This window comes from Nerophis lumbriciformis, linkage group LG15 (assembly GCF_033978685.3).
Source record: "Nerophis lumbriciformis linkage group LG15, RoL_Nlum_v2.1, whole genome shotgun sequence".
Taxonomy (NCBI): Eukaryota; Metazoa; Chordata; class Actinopteri; order Syngnathiformes; family Syngnathidae; genus Nerophis; species Nerophis lumbriciformis.
In genome coordinates, this window is record NC_084562.2 from 33362337 (window position 1) to 33386156 (window position 23820).

Consider the following 23820-nt stretch of genomic DNA (forward strand, 5'->3'; position numbering starts at 1 on the left):
GCGTATGCTCTCTGAGGCAAAAAGACCCTAAACAATGTCAGAAGTCTTTAAAAACAGTCGATAACTAAACAGTGACAAAACAGGGATTTTTTTTGGGGATCCCCTATTGATTTTGTGTGTTTACCCACTTACAATGACATTAAGTCCAAACCTTTTATGGTAGGTTTCTTTTACCACATAGTGACAGGATATCAACAGTGAAGTGAGGGGATTTATATTTATACAGCACTTTTTCTTTAGAGACTCAAAGCGCTTTACATAGTGTAACCCATTATCTATACATCTTTTAAGCTACATTTATACCAGTGTGGGTGGCACTGGGAGCAAGTGTCTTGCCCAAAAGACACAGTGACAGATGGCGGAAGCTGGAAGTGAACCTGGAACCCTAAAGTTGCTGGCATGACTGCTCTATCAATTGAGCCACACCGCCCCCCAAAATATATGTTGAATATCAACATCCCAGAAAATAAAATAGTTATGAATTAAATTATATTTAATATTGAGTATTGAAATTGGGTGAAGTTGATTCCAGACCAACCAGCAATAATTCTGACCTCCATAGACCACGAATAACACAAATTAGTTGTACACTTATATGAAAGTATTCCTAACTTCAAAAACAGTCTCCAGTGTTTCCATACTTAATTTTAATAACTATTTACCCAGTGGCCGTAAGGTACAACAATTGTATTCACACTTCCACTACCTACCTACAAAACTTACTGTAGAAGTACAAACAACTCAACATTACCACCTTACGACAACACTCATATTACATGTCATTTGTTGAAAACAAATTGGCTATCTATTTTTGCAATGTCGCAGTCTGCGCTTAAACTTTTTTAAAAACGTTTTCAGATTAAACCTTGCATGTATTTCAACCAGAAATGGAACGCTGCAGGGCACCAGCCTGAAAAACCTTCTCGCAGTCCAGCACATGGTGGTCGGGCCAAGCCTCAACAAGTCACACAGGACCATCACTGGGGATTGCTTTAAGACTGCAAGGGAAGCTCAGCTTCCCCTAAAATGTAAAACAAAATCTAAGTGGTCAAATATGTACTTATGTGTTTACATTTTAATGAATTAGTATACATTCAACTTTTGTTTAGACTTTGTTCTCATTAATTCTCGTAGCGTCACAGTGCATTAAACAGTGTTGAAGCGGAGCGTCCATTAACTTCAATGGGGGAGCATAAAGTGGGTTGTTCCACTACAGCCAAACTAGACAGTAATTACAGTAGATAAATACTCAACTTTGTCCCTCCCATCGGACGCTCAGTGTCTCTGGTAGCTTATGGAAAATGGGCTTGGCATCGGCTGGGCTGGGCTGGACGATGAGCTTCCGCATGATGATTGGGTGATCTATCTGAGGCTAAGTCTCTCTCTTATTGAAAGCAAAATGAGTGAATCAGCGATCTTTAATAGCATTTTTCAAGCTTTATTCAGTTGTTTTCAGTTGATATGGAGATTTTCACAATTCTCTGAGTGACATTTTCTTTGTAAAATCTAGCAACTTTATATATTTAATCTGGTATTGGAGACTGTACTCATGTTTAGAGAGTAGCTAAATATGAACTACTTGAAAGACCAGTAGCCACCACTTCCACACATGGTTCCCACCACCCACAAGTGCTAACAAGAGACATGCTTTGTAAAGTCTGGGTTGCTAAATAGTTTGAAATCTGTCAGTCAATGGCCCTTAGTGAAATAACAGTGGTACCTACTCAGTGGCCTAGTGGTTAGAGTGTCCGCCCTGAGATCGGTAGGTTGTGAGTTCAAACCCCGGCCGAGTCATACCAAAGACTATAAAAATGGGACCCATTACCTCCCTGCATGGCACTCAGCATCAAGGGTTGGAATTGGGGGTTAAATCACCAAAAATTATTCCCCGACGCGGCCACCGCTGCTGCCCACTGCTCCCCTCACCTCCCAGCGGGTGATCAAGGGTGATGGGTCAAATGCAGAGAATAATCTCGCCACACCTAGTGTGTGTGTGACAATCATTGGTACTTTAACTTGAACTTTTTTACCTCGGGAGACAAGTTAAATTGGTCCAGCGACACAACTTATACGGCTAAAAACATCCATCCATTTTCTACCGCTTGTAAAACATTTCTTACAAAATAGCAATAATCATTGAAATCAATTGAAATCAGTTTAATCTTTGCTTGGTCCACCAAACCAGTACTATTTTAACATGTAAATTGCCTTTTAAAAAAAACAAAACATTAAGATAAGAAATATTAAATTAAAAACAATACAATAGAATGTACTACAAACTACAGTAGATTTTTGAAGTAATATAATAATAATGTACAGCATTTAATTTTCGTCCTGGTCGTGGAACTGTGGACCAGCTCTATACTCTCGGCAAGGTCCTTGAAGGTGCATGGGAGTTTGCCCAACCAGTCTACATGTGCTTTGTGGACTTGGAGAAGGCATTCGACCGCGTCCCTCGGGGAGTCCTGTGGGGAGTGCTCAGAGAGTATGGGGTATCGGACTGTCTGATTGTGGCGGTCCGATCCCTGTATGATCAGTGTCAGAGCTTGGTCCGCATTGCCGGCAGTAAGTTGGACACGTTTCCAGTGAGGGTTGGACTCCGCCAAGGCTGCCCTTTGTCACCGATTCTGTTCATAACTTTTATGGACAGAATTTCTAGGCGCAGTCAAGGCGTTGAGGGGATCCAGTTTGGTGGCTGCAGGATTAGGTCTCTGCTTTTTGCAGATGATGTGGTCCTGATGGCTTCATCTGGCCAGGATCTTCAGCTCTCACTGGATCGGTTCGCAGCTGAGTGTGAAGCGACTGGGATGAGAATCAGCACCTCCAAGTCCGAGTCCATGGTTCTCGCCCGGAAAAGGGTGGAGTGCCATCTCCGGGTTGCGGAGGAGACCCTGCCCCAAGTGGAGGAGTTCAAGTACCTCGGAGTCTTGTTCACGAGTGAGGGAAGAGTGGATCGTGAGATCGACAGGCGGATCGGTGCGGCGTCTTCAGTAATGCGGACGCTGTATCGATACGTTGTGGTGAAGAAGGAGCTGAGCCGGAAGGCAAAGCTCTCAATTTACCGGTCGATCTACGTTCCCATCCTCACCTATGGTCATGAGCTTTGGGTTATGACCGAAAGGACAAGATCACGGGTACAAGCGGCCGAAATGAGTTTCCTCCGCCGAGTGGCGGGGCTCTCCCTTAGAGAGAAGCTCTGCCATCCGGGGGGAGCTCAAAGTAAAGCCGCTGCTCCTCCACATCGAGAGGAGCCAGATGAGGTGGTACGGGCATCTGGTCAGGATGCCACCTGAACGCCTCCCTTGGGAGGTGTTTAGGGCACGTCCGACCGGTAGGAGGCCACGGGGAAGACCCGGGACACGTTGGGAAGACTATGTCTCCCGTCTGGCCTGGGAACGCCTCAGGATCCCCCGGGAGGAGCTGGACGAAGTGGCTGGGGAGAGGGAAGTCTGGGCTTCCCTGCTTAGGCTGCTGCCCCCGTGACCCGACCTCGGATAAGCGGAAGAAGATGGATGGATGGATGGATGGATGGCATTTTACTTGGAGAGTGGACTTCTCCGTCAGATCCACCATCTCTATATTTTCATTGATAAATAAAATTCTGCTCGAGTATGGTGCACACTAGCAGTGATACGTTCCAACTGCTTCACCAAGTCGACTATACGCTTGGTCATGTTTTTTGATAATTGTTTTCTTTAATTCAATTAATTAATTCTTCTTCTCAGCACTGTCCTTCACCTTCACTTTCCTTTTTCCCATGGTTGGAAAAAAAAGTTATGTTGATCTCTAGCTATAAGGTATTGCTAGCGAGTAAAAATAGATGGCTTGGTCGGATCTAAAGGAGTTCATTGTGACAATCGCTACACCAACTAGCGGTGGGAGGCTCGTAACCCAAATTTTTACTTGTAACCTAAATTTAACACTTAGCTGAGAGATAGCGCATAATCTAAAAAAACTGATAAGCTGCGGCACTTGTATCCTGAGGTATCACTACTAGTCATGGTACTTAAGCAGTTAGAACTGACTCAGTGGTTTTCACTCTGACTGCTGTTGTTGGATGACATTTGTAAATCGAACATATTTAAAAAATATACTTGCCGGCACAGCTACATTGTAATACATTTTGGTAGTAAGGATGGCATTGTACTTGCACACAATCTCAAAGAGGTCACAGTAAGCTCACCAAGCACTTCAGTAAAAACCCAAAAGAATGGCCATAAATGAACTCCCAGAGGGAAGCAGACATTTTAAAATATCTCCTTTGAAGGACATTTTACAGTGCCATCTCCAGGGAGTTTGGTCAGATTCCACCCAAGAAACACTGCTGGTACATGAACAGAAGGCCAAAGGCTTGTAAAAAAGAAGGGTGAGTGGAGGGTTCATGGGATTTGGACCATGGTTTTGACCCTTAAGGAGACACATGTTTTCAACATAAACAACTCAACACTGATAACAAGTTTTATACAACTAATACAAATTATTACACCTGCTTAACGTCAACACAGAAGTTTGGCAGTGTTGTCAGTCTTTGTAGCTAAAAAGCATCACTACTTCATCAACAGTATTTGTCCTACCATTGTCATCATATTAGAGGCCACCACATTGCCTTAACAAACCCTTCGTTTAAATTTCTATATATCAGCGATCACAACAGAAGTCGTTCATGGATACCATAATGACAGAACATGTCAGTACTTTGTCATTTCATTAAACCAACTAAATATCCACACGTTATTTATCTTATTTCCATGACAGAATGTAATTTCTGTCTCAACATGGTCGCGTGTTTTCAAATCTCATCTGCGATCTGTGTCACGCACAACGGTAATTGCATTACTTAAAGGGGCTGTGTCCAACTTATTCACAGTTATATTTTCTAAGCAACAAATATAACAAAAACACAATTGGCGAGTTTGTTACCATTACAAGGTCTCTGCAGGTTTCAACATGTCAAATTTAATAATAATAAGCCTGCTGCTGGCCCTTGTGGGCGGTGCGGTGGGCCGGGCTCTGGGGTTCCAGTCGCTGGCCGGCTTGGCTGCGTGGGGGCGGTGGTCCCTGGTTCCCTGGGCACCACGCCTACTGTTTGTGGGTTGGGCTCTCGGGGGGGCTGGGGCCGTGCTCTGGCTCCCACGCACTCTGGGAGTCGAATATATTGTACATACAAATTCACATATGCTCACATACATACATACAGTATATAGGTACCTACGCTCCCACATACATACACAAATACAGCACATATTTTACATACTTAAAGTTCGTACACCCACACGCACATTCAATATACAAACATACACATACTGTACATATACACTCACTGTACAAACACATATACACATTCTGTACATATACACATTCTGTACATATACAAGTACATATGCATACTTACACTCATGCACATAATCACGTTTCATCAAACATATATTAACGTTGTTGCCCTAGGGTAAACTGGGTATAACACCTGGCACACGGACAAAGCTTAACCTATTGTTACTATAACAATCTACAAGGTTAATGTAGGTTGGTTCTCGTTCTCCCACTCCATTTTTCTGCATTCTTTCGTATCTCAAGTTATCATTACGTATATGTATTGTTGCATTTGAACAACTGTATTGTTGATAATAAAGGCAAAGTATTGGTATTGTTCATTATCAATAGCGCTATTTCTATTGGTATTTGAATTGCTCCATTTGTAGTGTAATAATGCTCATTGTCATTTCTGTATTATTTTTTATTTTCGCTAACTGCTTATTTGCTATTACTTTTACCATCATATTTGTACATGTCATATTTGCTGATGTTGCTCTATTGTTGCTGTTGTTGTTGTTTTTGTCTCTCTGTCTAATCCCCCTCTTGTCCCCACAATTTCCCCCTCTGTCTTCTTTTTTTCTCTTTCCATCCCCTCCTGCTCCGGCCCGGCTGCACTAAATGATAATATAAATACATTTAATAAAGTCAAATACAAATAAGGCAACAAGAGAAGTATCCTACACTTCTTTTTTGTAAAGTAAATCTGAACAGCCGACATGGGCATCTACATCAACTATATGATTTGCCTGAGAAGCTGGACAGGACAAGAAAAAAAAAAAAATAATAATAATAATAATAATAATATTGCATTAGATTTTATATCACGCTTTTAAGACTTTTTTAAGACTATCATGAAAATAATTTAAGATAATTTCACATCCGTAAAGATAAAACATACAACAACAAAGTAAAATCAGAGGTCCAGAAAAAATTTTAAGTATATGATTTCATTCACTGCTCTTTCACATTGGAAAACAAAATGGTTAAACTAACTAAATACACCAGGAGCTTCTCTAGTGTAAACTAATTGAAATAAATATTAGCAAACATCGTAACAGCCAATTTTCAGATTTGCCATAGAAGTGTTTTCTTGCAAAAGGTGCAATGTGCTCAATATCAAGAGTTTTCATGTAACATCAGCAATGGTAGAGAAAATCACACCATAATATTGTCTGTGAAAGGGACAGTTAGCATCTCATTTTTTTGGCTGTCAGAATTGAGCAAACCGATAAAAACATCTACAGTGTGTGCAGACAGACTGATTGTCTAAAAAGAAGGAAGGCCATTATGGCTTGCAAGCCTCAAACAGAATTTGGATGTGAATAATGTGAATAACATTCAAATGTGGTCAGCTCATTTTGAATCTGGTGTGTATGGATACATTTTTTCTTGTTTTTTAATGACTTTTTTGAAAACATATTGCTGATACACAAGAATTTGTTTTTATTCAGGCATGACAAGATGACATTCACAAATCTCCATTGCTTTCGTCACCCCACAATAAGATAAGTGTAAACACTAAACAGACAACCGATTTAAGTTAACTTGGAGAAAAGATTAGGCATGAGAAGCTGACCTGAAATTATTGCAACAAATAATAGAAATAATATAAGAGATTTATATATATATATACAGGTAAAAGCCAGTAAATTAGAATATTTTGAAAAACTTGATTTATTTCAGTACGGTAATTGCATTCAAAAGGTGTAACTTGTACATTATATTTATTCATTGCACACAGACTGATGCATTCAAATGTTTATTTCATTTAATTTTGATGATTTGAAGTGGCAACAAATGAAAATCCAAAATTCCGTGTGTCACAAAATTAGAATATTACTTAAGGCTAATACAAAAAAGGGATTTTTAGAAATGTTGGCCAACTGAAAAGTATGAAAATGAAAAATATGAGCATGTACAATACTCAATACTTGGTTGGAGCTCCACCAGCAGATGACATGGCACCCCAAACCATCACTGATGGTGGAAACTTTACACTAGACTTCAGGCAACGTGGATCCTGTGCCTCTCCTGTCTTCCTCCAGACTCTGGGACCTCGATTTCCAAAGGAAATGCAAAATTTGCATGGTTGGGTGATGGTTTGGGGTGCCATGTCATCTGCTGGTGTCGGTCCACTCTGTTTCCTGAGATCCAGGGTCAACGCAGCCGTCTACCAGCAAGTTTTAGAGCACTTCATGCTTCCTGCTGCTGACCTGCTCTATGGAGATGGAGATTTCAAGTTCCAACAGGACTTGGCGCCTGCACACAGCGCAAAATCTACCTGTGCCTGGTTTACGGACCATGGTATTTCTGTTCTAAATTGGCCCGCCAACTCCCCTGACCTTAGCCCCATAGAAAATCTGTGGGGTATTGTGAAAAGGAAGATGCAGAATGCCAGACCCAAAAACGCAGAAGAGTTGAAGGCCACTATCAGAGCAACCTGGGCTCTCATAACACCTGAGCAGTGCCAGAAACTCATCGACTCCATGCCACGCCGCATTAACGCAGTAATTGAGGCAAAAGGAGCTCAAACCAAGTATTGAGTATTGTACATGCTCATATTTTTCATTTTCATACTTTTCAGTTGGCCAACATTTCTAAAAATCCCTTTTTTGTATTAGCCTTAAGTAATATTCTAATTTTGTGACACACGGAATTTTGGATTTCCATTTGTTGCCACTTCAAATCATCAAAATTAAATGAAATAAACATTTGAATGCATCAGTCTGTGTGCAATGAATAATTATAATGTACAAGTTACACCTTTTGAATGCAATTACTGAAATAAATCAAGTTTTTCAAAATATTCTAATTTACTGGCTTTTACCTGTGTATATATATATATATATTTTTTTTTTTTTATAGTTTTACTGCTGAGTACACTACTGCCACAGAGAAATGAGCATGTGCTTACTGTTTGTAATAGTATGATTTCACTACTAAACATCTCATAGTGATCTCCTTCGGCAATTGGCGCCACTTAACCCACATAACACTCCTTTGGGGGGTGGTTACGTTTATCTTTGTAAAGTTGTGCAAGAGTTTGTGGCGTTTCAGCATCTTTTGACACAGACTTATCCCGGATTTTTGACTTTTACATAATCATTCCATTCACTTTCACCGCCATGTTTACAAACGCTTCCCTCCTGATGGCTGCACATCTGGGTACTAAACACTTTATACGTTTCCATCCACCGGGTTCAACCAAGCATTAAATTGATCATTCAGGAGACACAAATCGTTGAACCTTTACCTTAACCATCTTATGCACGTAATTTGGCTTTGCTGTGGGCTTTCGTTAAGTTGTATCCGCTGCTATGCTAACTAAGCTGTCAATACACAGCTGCGCGCGCACAGCAATAGCCAGTGGTGTTCGATAAATTCTGACCGGGCAGCACAGTTAGTTCTGCTGTGTAGTTACGTTATAGCGTCCTCAAAAATCGAAACATTTTAAAGCGAGACTGAAGTTGATGCATGTTTTAAATAAAAGTAACGTCAATTGATTTTTAAGACCTTTCAAAATCATATTTAAGATCTTTAATGAGATTTTAGGAGAATTTTAGACATTTTAAAGCCTTAACTTCAAATAAGCTCGAAGACCTCCATGAAGAATAAAAACAAAGGACCCAGATTTCCTTCGCCTGGACGTGGGTCACCGGGGCCCCCCTCTGGAGCCAGGCCCGGAGGTGGGGCACGATGGCGAGCGCCTGGTGGGTTAGGGTGCCCGGCCGGGCACAGCCCGAAGAGGCAACGTGGGTCCCCCCTCCAATGGGCTCACCACCCATAGCAGGGGCCATAGAGGTCGGGTGCAATGTGAGCTGGGCGGAAGCCGAAGGCAGGGCACTTGGCGATCCAGAAGCTAGCTCTTGGGACGTGGAACGTCAACTTGCTGGGGGGAAGGAGCCTGAACTAGTGCGCGAGGCGGAGAAGTTCCGGCTAGATATAGTCGGACTCACTTCGACGCACAGCAAGGGCTCTGGAACCAGTTCTCTCGAGAGGGGCTGGACTCTCTTCCACTCTGGCGTTGCCGGCAAAGAGAGGCGACGGGCTGGGGTGGCAATTCTTGTTGCCCCCCGGCTCAGAGCCTGCACGTTGGAGTTCAACCCAGTAGACGAGAGGGTAGCTTCCCTCCGCCTTCGGGTGGGGGGACGGGTCCTGACTGTGGTTTGCGCTTACGCGCCAAACAGCAGCTCAGAGTACCCACCCTTTTTGGATTCACTCGAGGGAGTACTTGAGAGTGCTTCCCCGGGTAATTCCCACGTTCTACTGTGGGCCTTCAACGCTCATGTTGGCAACGACAGTGAAACCTGGAGAGGCGTGATTGGGAAGAATGGCCGCCCGGATCTGAACCGGAGTGGTGTTTTGTTATTGGACTTTTGTGCCCCTCACAGATTGTCCATAACGAACACCATGTTCAAACATAAGGGTGTCCATATGTGCACTTGGCACCAGGACACCCTAGGCCGCAGTTCCATGATCGACTTTGTAGTTGTGTCATCGGATTTGCGGCCTCATGTTTTGGACACTCGGGTGAAGAGAGGGGTGGAGCTTTCTACCGATCACCACCTGGTGGTGAGTTGGCTGCGATGGTGGGGGAGGATGCCGGACAGACCTGGCAGGCCCAAACGCATTGTGAGGGTTTGCTGGGAACGTCTGGCTTCATCTGGCCAGGATCTTCAGCTCTCACTGGATCGGTTCGCAGCTGAGTGTGAAGCGAACTGGGATGAGAATCAGCACCTCCAAGTCCGAGTCCATGGTTCTCGCCCGGAAAAGGGTGGAGTGCCATCTCCGGGTTGCGGAGGAGACCCTGCCCCAAGTGGAGGAGTTCAAGTACCTCGGAGTCTTGTTCACGAGTGAGGGAAAAGTGGATCGTGAGATCGACAGGCGCATCGGTGCGGCATCTTCAGTAATGCGGACGCTGTATCGATCCGTTGTGGTGAAGACGGAGCTGAGCCGGAAGGCAAAGCTCTCAATTTACCTGTCGGTCTACGTTCCCATCCTCACCTATGGTCATGAGCTTTGGGTTATGACCGAAAGGACAAGATCACGGGTACAAGCGGCCGAAATGAGTTTCCTTCGCCGGGTGGCGGGGCTCTCCCTTAAGAGATAGGGTGAGAAGCTCTGCCATCCGGGGGGAGCTCAAAGTAAAGCCGCTGCTCCTCCATATTGAGAGGAACCAGATGAGGTGGTTCGGGCATCTGGTCAGGATGCCACCTGAACGCCTCCCTTGGGAGGTGTTTAGGGCACGTCCGACCGGTAGGAGGCCACGGGGAAGACCCAGGACATGTTGGGAAGACTATGTCTCCCGGCTGGCCTGGGAACGCCTCGGGATCCCCTGGGAAGAGCTGGACGAAGTGGCTGGGGAGAGGGAAGTCTGGGCTTCCCTGCTTAGGCTGCTGCCCCCGCGACCCGACCTCGGTTAAGCGGAAGAAGATGGATGAATGGATGGAATTCCAATAACTGGATTTAAGACTTTTTTTTTGAATTTTTAAAAACCCTGCAGATACCTTGCATTAGTGGTTGACAATTACGAAGCTTATGTCATAAAAAAAAAATTACCAGCCCGGATAAAATGATTGGTGTTTAAGGCAGTCATCCACCCTGTTTCGTCTACTCGTACGCGCACGGAGGGAGCGAGTGCACACATACAAAAGCAGCCCAAAAGAACAGGGCCGTAACTCGGATTTGACAAATACCGAGGTTAAACAGTGGTGGTCCAAGAGGAGTTTTGAAAGGCTGAAATCATGTGTATTCCAGCACCACATAAATGATATTGCCTTGAGCAACACAATGCATTTACAGAATAACAAAAGTTTTAATTGAGGTAGAACTATCACGTGCTATATTATCTAAAATCTTTGACATTCAGCATGATTTTGTAACAGTCCACTTTTTTATTATTATGCTAAGGTTTATAATAAGGGTAGGACCAACAACATGCACACAGATCATCACAATAAGCAATATATGTTGGTCTTTAAAAGTGAAGGAGTAAGATACACTCATTGCATAAGCTTTTTGCTCAATAAAGATTTTTGTGGCAAGTCAACAAACATTTTATAATGGTATCAAATATCTGATTAAATGTGTAGTGTTTTGTTGGTTGCACTTTTTCCTGAGGGAGTTTCTCTGAAAACATGGGTGATGTAATGCTCATGTGTTGAGCAACTGTTAGATTAGGATCACTGTCCAAAAACTGTATCAAGCTGCCCTTACATTAGAGCTTTTCAAAATATTTTGAATATAGTGCTGATATGTTGTGCTTTGTAGGCGTGGAACATACAAATCCACAATTGAGGGGGAGGGAGCAGTATTACATACTGTGACAACAATCTGCTGCAGGTCGGTGCAAGAAGCCACGTTTAATCTGCATTTATTTGAAAAGGCTAGTCCCAATCATATGGTATAATATTAGTAATGGTATAATCACAGTATAATAAATTCAAATGAAGAGAGAGAGAGCTACTATATCGGATTGATTTTCAGAACACTATAGAACATTTTTTTAAAAGCTATATACAGTCGTGGTCAAAAGTTTACATACACTTGTAAAGGACATAATGTCATGGGGAATGGCTAGAATTAAGGTTTTAGAATGGCCTTCCCAAAGTCCTGACTTAAACATGTGGACAATGCTGAAGAAACAAGTCCATGTCAGAAAACCAACACATTTAGCTGAACTGCACCAATTTTGTCAAGAGAAGTGGTCAACAATTCAACCAGAAGCTTGTGGATGGCAACCAAAAGCGCCTTATTGCAGTGAAACTTGCCAAGGGACATGTAACCAAATATTAACATTGCTGTATGTATACTTTTGACCCAGCAGATTTGGTCACATTTTCAGTAGAGCCATAATAAATTAATATAGGAACCAAACTTCATGAATGTTTTTTGTGACAAACAAGTATGTGCTCCAATCGCTCTATCACAAAAAAAAATAAGAGCTGTAGAAATGAATGGAAACTCAAGACAGTCATGACATTATGTTCTTTACAAGTGTGTGTAAACTTTTGAACACAACTGTATCCTTCTTTGTCAAGTTTGTTGTTTATTGTCAGAATCATATACAATCCCTTTACAAAGTCGACATTGTGTCATGTCGTATCTGATTTGAACTTGAGACAGAATTAAGATGTTTACACACAAAACACATAAAAACTGATGCTGGGACTGCTGATTTACTCTGCATGGTGGTTAGCATAGCTGCCAACATTTTGTGTTCGCACTGCTTATGATTTTATATATATATACACTACCGTTCAAAAGTTTGGGGTCACCCAAACAATTTTGTGTTTTCCATGAAAAGTCACACTTATTCATCACCATACGTTGTGAAATGAATAGAAAATAGAGTCAAGACATTGACAAGGTTAGAAATAATGATTTGTATTTGAAATAAGATTTTTTTTACATCAAACTTTGCCTTCGTCAAAGAATCCTCCATTTGCAGCAATTACAGCATTGCAGACCTTTGGCATTCTAGCTGTTAATTTGTTGAGGTAATCTGGAGAAATTGCACCCCACGCTTCTAGAAGCAGCTCCCACAAGTTGGATTGGTTAGATGGGCACTTCTTGCGTACCATACGGTCAAGCTGCTCCCACAACAGCTCAATGGGGTTCAGATCTGGTGACTGCGCTGGCCACTCCATTACCGATAGAATACCAGCTGCCTGCTTCTTCTCTAAATAGTTCTTGCACAATTTGGAGGTGTGTTTTGGGTCATTGTCCTGTTGTAGGATGAAATTGGCTCCAATCAAGCACTGTCCACTGGGTATGGCATGGTGTTGCAAAATGGAGTGATTGCCTTCCTTATTCAGAATCCCTTTTACCCTGTACAAATCTCCCACCTTACCAGCACCAAAGCAACACCAGACCATCACATGACCTCCACCATGCTTAACAGATGGCATCAGGCATTATTCCAGCATCTTTTCAGTTGTTCTGCTTCTCACAAACGTTCTTCTTTGTGATACAAACACCTCAAACTTGGATTCATCCGTCCACAACACTTTTTTCCAGTCTTCCTCTGTCCAATGTCTCTGTTCTTTTGCCCATCTTAATCTTTTTCTTTTATTGGCCAGTCTCAGATATGGCTTTTTCTTTGCCACTCTGCCATGAAGCCCAGAATCCCGCAGCCGCCTCTTCACTGTAGATGTTGACACTGGTGTTTTGCGGGTACTATTTAATGAAGATGCCAGTTAGGGACCTGTGAGGTGTCTGTTTCTCAAACTAGAGACTGTAATGTACTTATCTTCTTGCTCAGTTGTGCAACGCGGCCTCCCACTTCTTTTTCTACTCTGGTTAGAGCCTGTTTGTGCTGTCCTCTGAAGGGAGTAGTACACACCGTTGTAGGAAATCTTCAATTTCTTAGCAATTTCTCGCATGGAATAGCCTTCATTTCTAAGAACAAGAATAGACTGTCGAGTTTCAGATGAAAGTTCTCTTTTTCTGGCCATTTTGAGCGTTTAATTGACCCCACAAATGTGATGCTCCAGAAACTCAATCTGCTCAAAGGAAGGTCAGTTTTGTAGCTTCTGTAAAGAGCTAAACTGTTTTCAGATGTGTGAACATGATTGCACAAGGGTTTTCTAATCATCAATTAGCCTTCTGAGCCAATGAGCAAACACATTGTACCATTAGAACACTGGAGTGATAGTTGCTGGAAATGGGCCTCTATACACCTATGTAGATATTGCACCAAAAACCAGACATTTGCAGCTAGAATAGTCATTTACCACATTAGCAATGTATAGAGTGTATTTCTTTAAAGTTAAGACTAGTTTAAAGTTATCTTCATTGAAAAGTACAGTGCTTTTCCTTCAAAAATAAGGACATTTCAATGTGACCCCAAACTTTTGAACGGTAGTGTATATATATGTTTGTAATTGCATTACAATGCTTAAAATTTAAGCTACAGACCATGATCATGACCACTCAGATTTCTGACAGAATCTTAATGTTTTTAATAATCAGAATAATATGCACTTATAATGCACACTTATTAATTTGATATAAAACTGACTGCATATGGAAGTTTTACAATTCATTTTATACATGTTTTCTAAATACAAAAGTCAATGTTGTAATAAAAAATACCTACACAAATCAGTTTACATTTTCAAAAAACATGATAAAATACAAACAATAACATCAAGATATACATAACGCTATTTAACTATTCAACAACTGTTATAGGGGTCATATTTTTTTAGAAAGCTGAAGACTAAGTGGCTTTATTTGTACCTTAATTTTTTTTTATTGTTTTTGCACATTATGTAAGGCTTCCATGTTTTTAGCAAATATTTTATGATAATCAAAGATCCTTTAAGTGTCAGGAACGCTCTGCTATTTGTGAGAACCAACTTGAAAAAAAAATACACTAGTTATGGATCTCTTCTATGACAAGTACCGGTGTGTAAAAATCTACTGTGAACCTCATGACATACGGTAAAAATAAAGATGTTTTATGGAGTGTGCTGCTGTGTTAGCAAGTACGTTTTTAACCACTATTCAACTAGTAGTTAAATAGTTATGCGTGGTGTACCTGGAAAAGCTCTGGATCTGCATTGTCTAGCTCCTAGCTTTCGTGGTGTCTTTGTGCTTGTCAAAGCTTATGTGCTTGCTAGGTTGCTAGCGAATGATGCTTACACTAGCCAGCTCTACTCTGTGCATGGTACACACTACGGCGAAATAGAGAGTCAACCATCTTTTTTTTCCGGGCTGTCTTCAATTCCGCTTTGATAGCAAGCTTACAGTAATATTACACATTCACACAATATTTATTATTTTTACAATTAGGTTGACAAAGTATTATAAAACCTCACAAAAACAACACAATCCAGCAGATTTTTAATTGAGTCTGGGTGTCAGTTGATAAATGTGATTTCCAGAAGTTGGCAACTATGTGTTAGGGGTAAACATTAAAATATGTCACTTGTCATTGACAAAGATATAGACGTGCACTAATACAGGTAAAAGCCAGTAAATTAGAATATATTGAAAAACTTGATTTATTTCAGTAATTGCATTCAAAAGGTGTAACTTGTACATTATATTTATTCATTGCACACAGACTGATGCATTCAAATGTTTATTTCATTTAATTTTGATGATTTGAAGTGGACCGACACCAGCAGATGACATGGCACCCCAAACCATCACCCAACCATGCAAATTTTGCATTTCCTTTGGAAATCGAGGTCCCAGAGTCTGGAGGAAGACAGGAGAGGCACAGGATCCACGTTGCCTGAAGTCTAGTGTAAAGTTTCCACCATTAGTGATGGTTTGGGGTGCCATGTCATCTGCTGGTGTCGGTCCACTCTGTTTCCTGAGATCCAGGGTCAACGCAGCCGTCTACCAGCAAGTTTTAGAGCACTTCATGCTTCCTGCTGCTGACCTGCTCTATGGAGATGGAGATTTCAAGTTCCAACAGGACTTGGCGCCTGCACACAGCGCAAAATCTACCCGTGCCTGGTTTACGGACCATGGTATTTCTGTTCTAAATTGGCCCGCCAACTCCCCTGACCTTAGCCCCATAGAAAATCTGTGGGGTATTGTGAAAAGGAAGATGCAGAATGCCAGACCCAAAAACGCAGAAGAGTTGAAGGCCACTATCAGAGCAACCTGGGCTCTCATAACACCTGAGCAGTGCCAGAAACTCATCGACTCCATACCACGCCGCATTAACGCAGTAATTGAGGCAAAAGGAGCTCCAACCAAGTATTGAGTATTGTACATGCTCATATTTTTCATTTTCATACTTTTCAGTTGGCCAACATTTCTAAAAATCCCTTTTTTGTATTAGCCTTAAGTAATATTCTAATTTTGTGACACACGGAATTTTGGATTTTCATTTGTTGCCACTTCAAATCATCAAAATTAAATGAAATAAACATTTGAATGCATCAGTCTGTGTGCAATGAATAAATATAATGTACAAGTTACACCTTTTGAATGCAATTACTGAAATAAATCAAGTTTTTCAAAATATTCTAATTTACTGGCTTTTACCTGTATGTCACATTCGTTGCTTCTTCGCAGAGCAAAGGGCTGTTGTTGCCTGTGTAAATGATAATATGCTTGACAAAGCTCCCGCCGCAAAGAGATACTTTATAGCAAAAACTCAAATTCTTCACCCACATAAAGTAGATCATTAAAAATACACTTTTGGAGCAAACAAACGCTCCAGTGTTGTTCTCAGGCTCTTAGCACTTTGAGTGAAAAATCGCTAATCAAAAACATAACAGAATAAACCTTAAGCCTTTGTCTACAACTAAGAGATCATGTGCTCCGAGTCACATGGTTCAAGTAGAAACACACCTAATCGGAGAACCTTGAAGTTTGATTGTTGTGGAGGACGTTTGTGAGCCAACCTGTTTTGCAGCATCAACAAAAACAAGAGGGTGTGGGCCTTATTCATGTCTCCAGTACAAGCTATTACATTGCGCTCAACAATGAGCCTGGTGAATGTCTGTGTTGGTAATTGGCGCCCAGCCAAGCAAGCATACAAAACTCAAAAAAGAAAGAAAGTCAGTGGGGAGGAACTTGGATCAGCTTTTTTAGTTAATTCACTCTCTTGCAAACACCAAGGCAAAGTTGCAGTACCTACACGGACTGTTCTACATTGGCCATGGCTAGAAAAAGACTACAACAGTATACCAGCAAGTCCATTTTCTTAAAGATTTTTTTTTCTGCTCATCTGAACATCCCAAAGAGTATTTGTTTCATGACAACAGAAAAATCCCAAAACAGCAAGAGAAGTGCTGCTGGGTATGACCTTTAATATCAAAAGGCTGACCAACGCCTTTGTGTGATAGAATCCCCCCACAACCCCACAAATGCAACACTCACCTTCTCCAGCTGTTGTCCGGAGGAGGGGAGAGGTATACTGTTCCATACGGAGAGCTCTCTATGTGGGTTTGGTCAAGGACAAATTTTGGCAGAATACACAAACACATCATCGTAACATAGCTGTAGACCAAAACATTTTATAATCTTACAAATACAAATGCACTAAATATTTATGTCCATTAAAATGAGTAGGACTGCAGAATATTCAACACTTATTTTTTTAAATCTTTCTGCTTTTAGTTTGTAATGCACTTTGGGGCAGTGGTGACTGTTTTAGAATTGTGCTATATAAATAAATAAACCTCGACTCCAAAACAGACGGACAAATGAATATGTTCGAAACACATTATATTTAGGATTTTGATTGACAACATCAAAAAACTGTTGCACCCTTACTAGTTACTGTGATTTCAAACATAATTTATCGGTTTTCATGAGGAAAATGGGCTGCATCGTTGGGACGCATAGAGAGTGGGTTTCCTGTGCACTTTCAGATTTGTAATGTGTCAGGAATGCAGGACTACTGTATTTTCCGCACTATAAGGCGCACCTAAAAACCACAAATTTTCTCAAAAGCTGACAGTGCGCCTTATAACCCGGTGCGCTTTATATATGGATTAATATTACAATTCATTTTCATAAAGTTTCGATCTCGCAACTTCGGTAAACAGCCGCCATCTTTTTTCCCGGTAGAACAGGAAGCGCTTCTTCTTCTACGCAAGCAACCGCCAAGGTAAGCACCCGCCCCCATAGAACAGGAAGCGCTTCTTCTTCTACTGTAAGCAACCACCCGCCCCCGGAAGAAAAAGAAGCGCGCGGATATTTCGTTTCATTTCCTTTGTGTGTTTACATCTGTAAAGACCAGACTACAAAATGGCTCCTACGGGAGCACGTACGGTGAATATTCGCACCACAGGGAATGAGAAGTCGTCCTTCACTGTGGTTCTAGCTTGCCATGCTAATGGCCAGAAACTTCCTCCCATGGTGATATTCAAAAGGAAGACCTTGCCAAAAGAGACCTTTCCAGCCGGCGTCATCATAAAAGCTAACTCGAAGGGATGGATGGATGAAGAAAAGATGAGCGAGTGGTTAAGGGAAGTTTACGCGAAGAGGCCGGGTGGCTTTTTTCACACAGCTCCGTCCATGTTGATATACGACTCCATGCGCGCCCACATCACAGATGGTGTCAAAAAACAAGTGAAGCACACAAATACAACACTCGCCGTCATTCCGGGTGGATTAACCAAAGAACTCCAACCGCTGGATATTGGTGTCAACAGGGCATTCAAATCACGGCTGCGAACGGCGTGGGAACAATGGATGACCGAAGGCGAACACACCTTCACTAAGACGGGCAGACAGCGCCGGACGACATACGCCAACATTTGCCAGTGGATCGTAAATGCCTGGGCAGATATTTCGGTCACAACTGTGGTCCGAGCTTTCCGGAAGGCAGGATTCACAGAACTACTGGACAACAACAGCGACACTGACTCCGATGACTTCGACGAGACGGAACCGGCCATTTTGGATCCCACGCTTGCGCAACTTTTCAATTCGGACACCGAAGACGAAGAATTCGAAGGATTTACGAATGAAGAATAACTTCAGAAAGTGAGTGCTATGTTTATTTTGTGTGTTGTGACATTAACGTTCGAGCAACATTATGTTGCTATTGCTCTACACCATTTTGAATTTTACTATGTTTGTGATTGCACATTTGCGTACATTTTGGGACAGAGTTGTTAGAACGCTGGTTTTCAATATATTATTAAAGTTTGACTGAACTATCTGACTGTTTTTTTGACATTCCCTTTAGCGCAGCGTAGGCGCGGCTTATAATCCGGGGCGGCTGCAGTACATTCTATTGTATTGTTTTTCATAGAACATGTTTTATATACACGTTTGTTTTATCTGCTTAAAAGGCATGTTGCATGTTAAAATTGTAGTGTTTTTTCGATGGGGTGGGGAGCACTGATTAAATACATTTCAATTAATTTAAATGGGGGACGTTGATTTAAGATACTAGTGTTTTGAGTAACTAGCTCGGTCATAGAACCAATTAAGCTCGTAAGTTGAGGTACTAGTGTATTTGAGAATAGTCAGTGTATAGAAGTGTAGATTTACCGTCACTCAGCACACAGCCGTTATTGTCTAAATAACTGGCAAAAAAAGTGAATAGCAAGACAATTGTGTCTTGCCTACAGTAAAACACTGTGGCGGCAGAGTCATGGTGAGGGGCTGCATGAGTGCTGTCGCCACTGGAAAACTGTGGTTCGTTGAGGGGCCCTTCAATTCCAACATGTACCGTAATGTCCATTCTAAAGCAGATCATGATTCTATCCCTTTTAAACCCACCCCCAACACGGCAACTGCGTGGTTGAGGAAGCTGAAAGTGATGCAATGAGGTATGTCGCTTCCAGACGTGAACCCGATTGAGCACTGGTGGGGCATCCTGAAGTAAAAGGTGAAGGAGCACAAGTTGTCTAACATTTAGCCAGCTGTGTGATGTCATTCGTAACCAAAACTATTAGGCAGTGCTAAATAACAATGGTACTCACAGAAAATATTGACACTTTGGCCACAATCTGGACACGTTTACTGTTCACTTTGTTTACCAGGTACTCAAGACAATTATTTTCAGGGGACAGTAACTCTATTCTGCTTTCCAAGCTTTACACTGACTACTCTCAGTTATGTCCTCATATAATTTCAATAGCATGATCCCTTGAGGAGACAATATATGTTTGCTAAAATATGAGGTCTGTACTCACTTTTGTGAGCTTCTGTATCCAATACCTACTGTGGACACAAAGACCAAAATATTTTGATCCAAAAAATAAACAGAAAGAACAATCTTTGCCGCTCCTTTACTTGGAAAAAATCAGAGACAATAATTTAGGCAATCTTGTTGTTTGACTTACAGTGCACCTGGAAAGTATTCGCAGCCTTTTAACTTTTTCCCCATTTTGTTTTATTACAGCCTTATTCCAAAATTTAATAAATTAAATGTCCTCAAAATTCTACACACAATACCCACTAATGACAATGTGAACATTGAAAAAAAATGTTTCGACAATTTTGCAAATTTAAGAAATATAAAAAACTTCAATGTACATCATATTAACAAAAGAATTCATATCATTTGCCATGAAGCTCAAAACTGAGCTAAGGAGCATCCTGTTTGAACTGATCATTCTTGAGTTCCTACAGCTTATTTGGAGTCCACCGGTGGTAAATTCAGTTGGTTGGACATGATTTGGAAAGGCACACATCTGTCTATATATAAGGTCCCACACTTGACAGTGTATGGCAGAGCACAAACCAAGCATTAAGTGGACCTCCCAAAAGGATTGCTTCGAGGCACACATCTGGAGAAGAGTATACAAAAATATCTGCTGCCTTGACGGTCCCAATGAGCACAGTGGCCTCCATCATCTGTAAATGGAGGACGTTTGGAACCACCAGGACTACTCCTAGAGCTTGCCGGCTGTCGAAACTTAACGATCAGGAGAGAAAGGTTCTAGTCAGGGAGGAGATCAAGAACCCGATGGTCACTCTGTCAAAGCTACAACATTCCTCTGTGGAGAGAGGAGAACCTTACAGAAGGACAACAATGAGAAACATTCTCTCGTCTTGATGACACAGAGATTGAACTATTTGGCGAGAATGCCAGGCATCATGTTTGGAAGAAACCAGGGACCGCTCATCACCAGGCCAACAGCATACCTACAGTGAAGCATGGTGGTGGTATCATCAAGCTGTGGGGATGTTTTTCAGCAGGAGGAAAGTTCAAGTTAAAGTACCAATGATTGTCACACACACACTAGGTGTGGTGAGATTATCCTCTGCATTTGATCCATCACCCTCACCCCCTGGAACGTGAGAGGAGCAGTGAGGAGCAGCGGTGGCCACGCCCGGGAATCCATTTTGGTGATTTAACCCCCAATTCCAACCCTTGATGCCGAGTGCCAAGCAGAGAGGTAATGGGTCCCATTTTTATAGTCTTTGGTATGACTCCGCCAGGGTTAGACCTCACGACCTACCGATCTCAGGGCGTACACTCTAACCACTAGAACACTGAGCAGGTCAGTGGCCTGGGAGAACTGGGAGACTAGTCAGGATAGGGGGAACAAATTAATGCAGCAATGCCAAGACATTCTAGATGAAAACTTGCCTCAAAGCGCTCTTGAAGTCAGACTGGAAGACGGTTCATCTTGTAGCAGGACAATGACCCTAAGCACACAGCCAAGCCATCAAAAAATAACTTCAGGACAATTCTGGAACTGTCCTTGAGTCAGAGCCCAGACTTTAATCCATCTCTGGAGAGATCTGAAAATGGCTGCGCACCGACGCTTCCCATCCAACCTGATGGAGCTTGAAAGATGCTGCAAAGAGAACTGGGCGAAACTACCCAAAGAAAGGTGTGCCAAGCTTGTGGCCATCCATCCATCCATTTTCTACCGCTTATTCCCTTTGGGGTCGCGGGGGGCGCTGGAGCCTATCTCAGCTACAATCGGGCGGAAGGCGGGGTACACCCTGGACAAGTCGCCACCACATCGCAGGGCCAACACAGATAGACAGACAACATTCACACTCACATCCACACACTAGGGCCAATTTAGTGTTGCCAATCAACTTATCCCCAGGTGCATGTCTTTGGAGGTGGGAGGAAGCCGGAGTACCCGGAGGGAACCCACGCAGTCACGGGGAGAACATGCAAACTCCACACAGAAAGAACCCGAGCCCGGGATTGAACCCAAGACTACTCAGGACCTTCGTATTGTGAGGCAGATGCACTAACCCCTCTGCCACCGTGAAGCTTGTGGCATCATATTCAAATACTTGAGGCTGTAAATTCTGCCAGAGGTGCATCAACAAAGTTTTAAGCAAAAGCTGTGAATACTTATGTACACATGATTTCTTAGTTTGTTTGTTTTTTTAAACATTTCAAAAAGCTCTAAAAAATAAATACAATTAAATGGGGTTAAAATTTGGTGTGTAAAATATGGTGTGTAAAATGTTGATGACAATAATGATTTTTTTCCATTTTGGAATAAGGCTGTAACATCAAATGTGGAGCAAGTGAAGCGCTGGCAATACTCTCCGGATGCACTGTACGTGTTATTATAGGGTCAACTCCCATCTCTTATGTACTTTGACAAGTTGTGAGGCCTGTCTGCTATCCTGTCTTTATAGCATAGAAATAAAAGGATGTAATACACAAACACAATGGTTCTTCCACATTTTTCAGTTGAAGACCCACTTCAAAAAGAGACACACTTTCACACAACTTCCTAAAACTGGAAGAAATTTACAAGTATCTGCATTTTGCCCCAGTGGACTATATAACCAGACTGGAAGTAGGGCATCAAAATGAAAACATTACAAAAGCAAAATTTTAGCTGACCAAAAGTTCAAGATTACTGTAAAAGTAAACATAAGTGTTAAGGAAGATTTGTCGAACTATATAGGCAAGGCCTCTGCAATTAACCATTGCTGTAAAGGATGGACGCAGAAAGACTAATACAAATGTACATTTCCCAAAGGATCCTGGGGGTTAAAGGACAAAAGTGACAGACCACCGCAAACTTCCCCTAGAGTTAAAGGGGAACATTATCACCATTTCAGAATGGTTAAAACCATTAAAAATCAGTTCCCAGTGGCTTATTATATTTTTCGAAGTTTTTTTCAAAATTTTACCCATCACGCAATATCCCTAAAAAAAGCTTCAAAGTGCCTGATTTTAACCATCGTTATAAACACCCGTCCATTTTCCTGTGACGTCACATAGTGAAGCCAACACAAACAAACATGGCGGAAAGAACAGCAAGCTATAGCGACATTAGCTCGGATTCAGACTCGGATTTCAGCGGCTTAAGCGATTCAACAGATTACGAATGTATTGAAACGGATGGTTGTAGTGTGGAGGCAGGTAGCGAAAACGAAATTGAAGAAGAAACTGAAGCTATTGAGCCATATCGGTTTGAACCATATGCAAGCGAAACCGACGAAAACAACACGACAGCCAGCGACACGGGAGAAAGTGAAGACGAATTCGGCGATCGCCTTCTAACCAACGATTGGTATGTGTTTGTTTGGCATTAAAGGAAACTAACAACTATGAAATAGGTTTACAGCATATGAAATACATTTGGCAACAACATGCACTTTGAGAGTGCAGACAGCCCAATTTTCATCAATTAATATATTCTGTAGACATACCCTCATCCGCGCTCTTTTCCTGAAAGCTGATCTGTCCAGTTTTGGAGTTGATGTCAGCAGGCCAGGGAAGCTAGGGTCGATATTCTTCTCTTGATCATCTTCGGTGGCATAAGGGACGGTGTGAGCCAAGACATCCAGGGGGTTTAGCTCGCTCGTCTGCGGTAACAAACTGCCGCCATTGCTTGCCGTGCTACCGAGGTCCTTTGTCCCTGAATTGCTCACACACTCCGGCAGATTCAATGGGGGTCTGGCGGCAGATTTCTTTGACTTTATGGTTGGAAATGCATCTGCTTTGAGTGTCGCAGGATATCCACACATTCTTGCCATCTCTGTCGTAGCATAGCTTTCGTCGGTAAAGCGTGCGGAACAAACGTCCAATTTCTTGCCACTTTCGAATCTTTGGGCCACTGGTGCAACTTGAATCCGTTCCTG

General features: G+C 42.0%; 1 protein-coding gene across 5 annotated transcripts in view; it reads right to left on the minus strand.

Annotated features, from left to right (window-relative positions):
• crtc3 (CREB regulated transcription coactivator 3) overlaps positions 1-23820 on the minus strand; it is a 133848-nt gene that overhangs the window by 43426 nt on the left and 66602 nt on the right. For all 5 annotated transcript variants that reach the window (XM_061975076.2, XM_061975075.2, XM_061975074.2 and 2 more), the window contains exon 4: positions 17164-17222. In XM_061975076.2, coding sequence (XP_061831060.1) covers positions 17164-17222 — 59 coding nt within the window. The remainder of the gene's footprint in view (positions 1-17163; positions 17223-23820) is intronic.